The 9,149-nt window shown below is 40.4% G+C and overlaps 2 protein-coding genes across 2 annotated transcripts; both read left to right on the top strand. All coding sequences in view use genetic code 11, as the record gives it.

Moving 5' to 3' along the window:
* Positions 1 to 1,076: 1,076 nt before the first annotated feature.
* EGR_02113 (hypothetical protein) lies at positions 1,077 to 2,684 on the top strand (the record flags this gene model as incomplete). Its single annotated transcript, XM_024491362.1, has 2 exons — positions 1,077 to 2,418; positions 2,569 to 2,684. 2 exons carry the CDS (start codon positions 1,077 to 1,079, stop codon positions 2,682 to 2,684), a joined length of 1,458 nt encoding a protein of 485 aa, XP_024354215.1.
* A 4,369-nt stretch (positions 2,685 to 7,053) lies between these two features.
* EGR_02112 (Homeobox protein Hox-B7) lies at positions 7,054 to 9,149 on the top strand (the record flags this gene model as incomplete). The annotated part of the gene is made up of 4 exons (XM_024491361.1): positions 7,054 to 7,096; positions 7,368 to 7,452; positions 8,394 to 8,472; positions 8,619 to 9,149. The coding sequence occupies 4 exons, from the start codon at positions 7,054 to 7,056 to the stop codon at positions 9,147 to 9,149; spliced, it is 738 nt and encodes a 245-aa protein (XP_024354214.1).

Here is a 9,149-nt window from a genome sequence, read left to right as displayed (position 1 = left end):
TCAGGGACCCCAGTTCCTACCCAATCAAAATATTGATTCCAATGCTTTTGATCTCAAAATATGCAAATCGGCATATTTGTATGGGTATTGGTGTGTATGTATTAACACAAAAATATCTACCTACCTTTCATTTATGAATAACTTTGTGTGAAAATTCAAAATTTGTGATAGGATAACGATATTTGCTAATGATTGCACAAGCTGACTTGCCTTGTAAGAAAAGTGCAACATCTTAAGCCGACCTGATTACCATATTAATGGATGGCAGCTGAAGGCTTTAACGTCCTATTAATGTGACTAGACATAGGTCATAAATTTGATGACCGCACTTAGGTCGAAATTTCTTGCACATGCACACAGTCACATTAATTATCATGTCTAATGACTGTGCATAGAACCCAAGTCATAATTAATCTACTATACAGTCACAGAAAGATGCTCAGTCAGCTGATACAATAATAAAAATGATCAAGCCTGAGTAAGAGAAATGTTGAGAAATTCAGTTGCGCAGTTGCTTTCTCATTGGCTGCCGCACGACAGGCGACATTGTGCGTAAACCAATAACAGTGCTTTAACGAGGACAGACCACTTAGTTGCGCGTGCTTTTGATTCGTCAGGGCTTGTGACGAATGGCTATCTTGCATAGACGTTAACTTCACACACGTGTGCACGCACAAACATACGCACTTAGGCATGCCTGTATGCGCGTGACAAAGTTTGCCACCGGCGCGCGCAAATGCGCACACATCACCCCTTTGGTCGAGTGCGCTACCTCTCGCATTCACAATTCTAGTCACCTTGTTCCCCTGCCGTGTCTCTCTCTCTTCTGCCGCCTATTTGTACGTGCGCACTTACGCTACAACGTCCGGCTAAAACACACACCCAGAGCATTTACAACCGGCCTTTCTCTTCACGCACCTAGTACCTTCCTCTCTTCCTCGCTCTCAATAAAAAATGCCTGTATGTGGTGCGTGTGTTTGGTGTTATTGTTATTGCCGCAGCAATTAAAAGAAGACGCGCACACAAGTCACGCGCGTGCACAAAAGTCGATTGGTCAAGGACTTGAAATGCTCGCAATGCAGACAAACTACCCTTCTTTACCTCCGGAAAATGAATCGACCACCTCAACAAACCCACCTACACCAGCAGCGTCAGCAACGGTGGCTGCGGTGGTGGTGGGAGGGGGTGGTACTGGTGCAGGAAGATATCCCTCGTCAACGTTGACATCTCCCCCGTTCCCAGGTTCATCAGCGATTGATACCTCTTTTTCTCGGTGCGTACCTGAAACCAACGAAACGACAACGTCCCTAAATGAAGTCCTCCACCGATCCTTGATGGCTTCTTCTTTCACAGCCAGCGAAATCAATGAGCCAGTCATTCCTAGAGCCCACTCCAACGGCAAAACCTTTGATCTCAACGCTCTGCGAGAGGCAGCAAGTCGTGAGAAAAAGCTGTTTGAAAGAGATCCCTCTGAAAGAAAGGAAGGTGTAACCGGTAACTATGACTTCCCCTTTCACATGCCCACGGGTCATCCTCCGTGGCCAACCCATATCGATAATCACCCTATCGATGTGCAGCCGAAATCGGTCCAAGCTCCAGAAACTAGTCCTTCCGCCAACGCCAAGCTTGGTTCCTTCTCACCTAATGTCGGAATGCTCCCTTACACAAATACTGGATCAACCAAAGATTTAGATTACTTTTTGGCAGCAAATGCAGCGCGTGCACTGGTTAATCATCTTGGTGGTGCTGGCGGCACCGGCAGTAGTGGTGGTACTGCCGCTGCTGGTGGCAGTGGAAGCGGTATTGTGCCACAACCCTCCGATGACCGATCGAAGTCTCCCTCAATGGGTTTTCGTGATATTGTGAACCCACATATCTCTCCGACACAGCAACCCTCCTCAATGGAGCCTCTGTACGCTCATCAAAGAAGTTTCTCCGACAGATCCAGTCCTTCCAGGTCTTCCTTTGGCCTCCCTTCGCTGGAAATGAGTAGTGGTGCCCCGCCAAACATGTCGGTTCCATTCAACAGCTCGCCATTACCATTTCCTATGCCACCAAACTTTCGCCAAAACAACCCACCGTACTCACCACACCCACCACACCATCTGCTTCCACCAAATCCCTTTGGGGGACTAGACCCTAACTTTGCAGATCGCATGAAGGACTACTCAGCGCCGCATCACCTCATGGACCCTAGATTTCCAGTCGTTTGTTCAATGTCGAGACTCCCACGATCAGCATCACCGGTGGACGGAGATGGAAGAGGTGGAGGAATAATTGGTGACTCTGGAATGAGTGACGCCTCACCCAACAGTTCTTCCAGCGGAAAATTCGTATCCCCTCATAATCAAGCCGGAGGAACTACCGGAAATGGAGGGAATATAGTTCTATATCCTTGGATGAATCCAAAAAGCTGCGGTAAGATATTATTAATTCTCCTACATTTGCACATCGTATGAGTGTACTGTGTTAAATATTTGTCATGTAGAATTGCATGAACTGCGATTTTAATGTGACGACAACATGGTGCCCATAATTCACCACTGTGTAACAATTCATGTCTCGCAGTATCACATAAATTTTACCAGGCTGAATCATGCATACAGGCTTTGAAATGGAGAGGGAGGAAACCAACGCGAAGCGAGCTAGCGGTGAACCGTAAAGTTGATGACCGTGAGAATTAAACGTGCGAGCAGAATTGGGAGTGTCGTGTAAGCTACGTTTTAAAGCCAAAATAGAATGCGTGCACTAAGAAATATTAACTGTTCCTTTCGATATGGGATTCGGATAGTTTTAAATTAGACTAATTCTACTACAAATAATTCGAATGAAAATGAAGCAATGTTTGCACTTGTAATGAATCAGATCAATAAAAGGAGCTCCATTTTGATGGTTAAATGTGACTTGGAAATAAAACGTTTCTGTATTCGGTCGGTTCTCCTTAGAATAAAGTAAAAAATTGAACGATCAGTTTTTTAATTATTGTAGATAGTTTTTCTTCAATTTACCGCTACTTTTGATAAGTCTACAGCACAGTATTTATAATAAAGAAATAAACTAGAATAGGGAATACAAGGCATCAAAGTATTAAAACATTTAATACGACTGATGTCTCACAACACTAAATAGCAAAAGACAAAGGAAAATTAATTAAGGTCTTAAAAAATACAATTTTTATGCAGCAGATTGAATTTGCAAAATTATTTGCCCTACCGTTTCGTGAGAGTCTTGAATGATGTACACAAAACAGGGAAAGAATATAGACATGAAAATGTGTGGAAAGTGTTCAAAATTCTACGTGATGTCTGATACCAGTTTTTGTAGGCCACAAATGGCTCCCAGTGCAACGGAACTAGTTTTTCCACATTCCGACTTTCGTGCTCCAAGTAATTAAGCAAAATCTAATTTGTTGCAACAATGAAAGCAACTTCAACAACGAAGCATCCCAAGTGGTAGTGAACTGGAAATAACTCCCACGATGATTTTCTCTTGTTCATATTGCCCTACTGAATAATTAGAAATCAAATCCCTTCTCTTGGGAGCGATTCAAATGATTAATTGGAGATCGCCCACGATTTGCCACTTAATAGACCTCGTATTTATACAAAATTTATAACATAGGCTTTCCAAATCCAAAGCGAAGAAACGGTTCCCGAATCTGAAAGAAGTTTATTTGTCGTAAATCATTTTGCGTGCTTACATTTCAAACAATTGAATGTGTAATTTGCAGGAGACCATGTGCTTTTGCAGCAATAATGTAAATACTTTGTCCGTGGGCGTCCTATATTACTTATTTAACATGAGTAAAACTTGTATTGTCTTGTTAATGCTTCCCTTAAGTACTATGAAATGCCCTTGGATCAGTGTTTACAAACTTCACTTATTATTTAAGGAAAAAATTAGGAGAGCCAAAATACTATAATGTTTTTTGTTTCATTACAAAACTATTTGTCCGCATGCCTGAGATAAGCTTCATTGCTACTTATTTCAAGTGCGAGTAGCTTGCGTGGTAGAAACGAAGTTATTGTTGAACTCGCTCATGACGTTTACGTTTACATTTGATCACTCAATGTAGTCTTAGTTTAGTAACACACAAAAGCGAAAAGCGTTCGGAATCTAGTGTAAGATACTTGGGTTTGGGTTTTTGGACTAGCTCTGTATTCTTAGACCTCCTCGTTCGCGTGCTAGTAAATACACAAGTACAGAAGCTTGGTAAGGCAGTAAACGAGGTTGATTAGCTGGTTGACGAGTTTTTTACTTCAACACGCAAGGATGCCTGCTTTTGGTTTATGCGGGGTGGGTGAGTGGGTGGATGACGGGCTGGTTGGTTGAGTGCGTAGGTCACCCCTTGCTACCACTCTCACCCACTCTGGACCCGAGTGCCTACGAGAGGATATAGGGAGACCTGAGAAAAGGAGCAGACGTGGGACAGTTTAAGATTTTGCGTGACTTGCGTTAAGGGACTACAAACCGGAAAACTCGCGTGTTTGTCTACACACAGACATACATACACACACACAAGATTCGCTCGATTCGCGGATGATGACAAGCACGCCGTCGCTAATCTCTGAAAAGCGAGCGAACGGGCACAACGGAAACCTCCGGTGGAAGTAAAAAGTGAGCTTTTAAGCGCACGTGTTGTCAGATTACTCTTAAAGTAGTGGAATTAATTCCAAATAATTTTTTTTTCATTGAAAAGGCGGACACTATATTTCTGATGCAAAAGCGATATCTCATTATCATAAGTCTTGCTAGTGAACCTGATTGGGGTCATTGCAAGAATTACGGCTATCTTGAATGCGGGAACTGCGATTGTTTCTTTATATTTAAAAGTCACGTAAAATAGTAATTTTAGAATAGTTGTGATTGTAGAAAGAAAAGATTAGCAGAATTTCCGCGAACAATATATCACTTGCACATTCTCAAAGACTATTTAAGGTCAAAATTTAATTTTTGTTGAAATAACAAACCTTTATCGTGCGACTGCTTTGTTATTTTAGAGCTGTATGAATCAGTTAACATAATATGATTAAGTCATTTACCAGAATGGAAATAAGCACAACAGTTTGAACTTATTCATTGCATAGGCTGTCTTGTAAAAGTGAAGTAAAATAAAGAAAGATATCTCCATTTTGTTAGAATGTCTGACTACGCTAATTAAGAAAGTGTTCGCAAACTTTTCGCCTTAGAAAATACTCATCTTTATATATATAGTTCCACTTATTCTAGGTGCCAGTGTTTCTATAACATGAGCGGCTGTGAGAGGTTAAAATTTATTTTAGGAAATATAATAATTACTGGTTTACATCAGTCTTAACGTCGATAGTGTGTCGTTGTCCATAATCAGAAGGATGATTAACCAAGTATATCGCCAAATAGTGTTTTGTTAAATATTTTTAGCATTTAACAGGCTAATGTGTTCCGATCAGCTTCTATTAACACTAATGGGGGTTAATGTCTTTGGTTGCTTCTGGAGCTTGGCACAAGAGTTGATGATAGTATATACTGAGTTGACCATATCATTCTAACAGCTAGATGAATAGAAAGGAGAGATCTACATAGATGGTCGCATACAAATATATGCACTTTGTTCAAATCACTGACGCAGAAGCGAAAAGATCAAAGTAAATGCACAAATACGCGCACCTCAGCACACAAATACATACACACACACACACACACACATTGGGTGGGAGGGAGGCGATGTGGCAACATCGAAATACGTGTGTCGGCCGCAATGCTAATTCGGTGCGCACACGATCATACCTGTGCGCAGCGCACGCGCTCGCACTCGCGGTATACATTAATGCTTATTGATTGCGTGTGTGCGTGTTCCACGCCTGCCCGCGTGTTGGGGTTACACACATACACAACTTTGACGTTTGAATCGTAGCGATCAAAAGGACTCTCGCCGCATCTACCAAGTCGATCGTCAATTAACATATGCACGCTCCAAGATCTCTAAAAAGTGCACGCAAATTTACACATTCAGAAAGAAGCTGATCAACAGCCTTAGCATAGTTTCAATGCAAAGTTTGAGAGATTAACTTGGTAACGGTGTTGGGGCTGTTGAGGTGAGGATAGGGCACACATTTGACTAAGCCTCATTCTACAAGAAATAATATGTATAAAACGGAACAGACTGTTTAACCTAGCTGCTTCTGACAGTGCTGAATTATTGTACATTTTTTTATTAACAAATGATAACATTGATCGAACCAAATGATTTTTAAGTTTTCAATGCCCACTAACAACATCGGAAACACAAATACATCCGAGATTTACTGATTTTCCTGTTATGAATTGAAGTGTTAAGATTTGTGCAAATAAAGGATTGAATTTTAATAGTTTCTTGTCCATAGGAAGATATTGTTTCTCACTTTTTTAGATTTCGTCGGAATAATTTTATGCCTTTAAAACTAATTGTTCAGTTCATACCACGACGATAACATAAAACCCTACAAATGTCAATGGTGACTTTTGCAGTGATAATATCAACAGCAAGACATGCGTTCAAAGGTCATTTTGTAATCAATGTTTGAATAATTTTTATATCTATGACCACCAATTGTTTATGCACAATAATATTTGCCTAACTCATTTCTATATGGAATCAAATCGCTTTAACATGGATACATATTGCACCAATGCTTTAATGTCACATAATCTACGCGATGTGTTCTTCTAAAAAATAGACTCGTAAATCACAAAACTTTAAGGTGGTCAATAGAAATAACTGCAACCCTTTAAAAACTAACATAATTATCATGGCTTTAGCATCATAATTTACTCTAGTTTACACATTCACTTTGCCTCATTTCCAATAATCTGCAAGATTAAATACTTGGAGATACTTGACGATTTAAGAACACAACATTACTTACTTTGTCATGTTGCCAATGTAGCTGATTTGGGGCTTATTAACACCAAAATCAAATTATTGTTCTAAGGGACATTGAATGCACTCATGTGTGGCTTAAAAATAACGGGATTTGATTTTGCAAATTCTAGAGCCTAACTTTTAGGAGGTTTAGAAGTCACTCACTTTATGTAATGCCGTTTGAAGTTCGTGTATACAAACTAAGACTATATCGGGGTATGGCTTGAGCCTATTCCTCCTTGCATCCATCATTACCTGTATCAGGACACTTCTTTGGCATAACAACGACATGGATTTGTTAGCATTAGCTATTTTTTCCTCTGAACATTTTGTTTGGTGTGCTCTTACCTTTCAATAAATCAGTTGTACAGGTTATCTTAAGCGATTCTTCCACTCTGCGACATTGACTGGGTATCTTCACAGGGTAACACTTTACAGTCTTGTAAATTTGTCTCTCAGGTAGTCTATTTTTTAGCTTTTCTTGTAGAACTGGGGATTGAGAACAAGCGTACACGACAAACCTACACTCGCTACCAGACATTGGAATTAGAAAAGGAGTTTCATTTTAACAAGTGAGTTGCTTGTTTAAAGAGTAGATTCGTCCAATGATTACTTAACCTTTACCCGTTCACAACCAAACCTTTTTGTTGGATTGTTCTGCGAGAGTATGTTAATGGATTTTAGTGTAAGAATATATTTACTGAAGAATTTGACCAACAATTTTTTTAAGCCCTATTTTTTTGTGAAATTATGTTAAAAGGCTATTTCGGGAATGGGAAAGGGCAAAAAGTCCCAGGTTGTGTTCAAGAATGGCGTAATCCCAGACGAGCAGCCGTAGTTTGAGGCGCCGGTCCTTGAATAAACCTAGAAAAATCGATTGATTAAGCCGACGGAGTTGGTGGTGGTATGGAAGGAGTCGGCGCTGTAATGTCTGGCCCTTTGATCTTTAGCTGCACATGCGAGAAACGCGCTGCGTTGTCGTCACGCTCGTTTATAGACATTGTCTGGGTAGATAGGTGTGTGTGTGTGTGTGAACACCAGAGGCGAAAAATACCAATGATAACCCGGACGCGTTTATGTCTCGTAACCCATAAGACTATTTTTCATGACTAAATTGAACACAACTAGTTTAATAAGTGAGCATATATTAATCAACTTGATTTTGCAAATTATGTTTGTGTTCTTCAAGGCACGAACCGATCAGTGATGAGTACATTAAAACCGAGGCGAGCATACAGCTGACTTCCATGAGATATGCGAATTCCTGCTACCACACAACATTTGTAGCTGCTTTTGTTATATGTAGTAAAGGAACCGGAACATAAGTCAGTTAACTTTTATTGTGTATTTTATGAACAAAATCTCCTTTCGGGTTTAAAAGAGAAAATTCTTAGCAGTAAGTAATAGGTAATCTCAAGCATCCATAGATATATGTATTAACCGTTTAGTGTAAATTTTGATTTAAAATATCCACATATATTGTTTTAATAGTTAACAAATGTGTTATTTGCAGATATCTCACAAGAAGACGACGCATCGAAATCGCCCATTCCCTGTCACTGACGGAGCGCCAAATAAAAATTTGGTTCCAAGTAAAATAAGACATGTAAAAGGATTATTTATGCAAATTTCTTCACTCTTTCAATCTCATGAGGGAACACATTATAGGCTGTCATCCAAACGGAAAAAAAATTAGCAAGGGAAACTAAAATAAATGAATGCGTTTTTCCAAATTTAGAACCGCCGAATGAAATGGAAAAAAGAGCACAACATTGCTAAACTTAATGGACCAGGGACCCTGGAACAGCTTGAAATGATGGAGCAAGCAGCGAACGCATCTGCGGGTTCCGTTGACCGACCACAACCTCTGTTTCTCGGTTCCCCGTCGCACAAACCTCGAGGACAACACGGTTCACATCATTTCGATTCTGACTCTAGATCAGTAGATACCCCCAGCGATTCTGGAGCTCCTTCGCAGCACATCTCTGACGTTCCCGTCTATCAGCGCCCTGAAATGCCTATAAATTGCCATTCTTTAGTTAATTCCTCCAATGAAGGTGAAGAATTTGATGAAACTTGCGGCGAGGTATATGACATGCGCCAGGTAAAGAAGTTCAAACATCCATCCAGCTCACCGCTCGATTTGCATCCACAAGACTATCCTCAACCAAAGCTCTCACATCCCAATCCCTACCAAAGAGGTAATCCTCCTGATAACTACAGTCAGAATCCAATTCAACGACAACATGAAACAGCAAAACAGATGTGA

Source organism: Echinococcus granulosus, assembly GCF_000524195.1.
Source record: "Echinococcus granulosus chromosome Unknown EG_S00009, whole genome shotgun sequence".
In the NCBI taxonomy this organism is placed as follows: Eukaryota; Metazoa; Platyhelminthes; class Cestoda; order Cyclophyllidea; family Taeniidae; genus Echinococcus; species Echinococcus granulosus.
The sequence above is the reverse complement of the archived record's forward strand: the minus strand, read 5'-3'. Positions and strand labels throughout refer to the sequence as shown.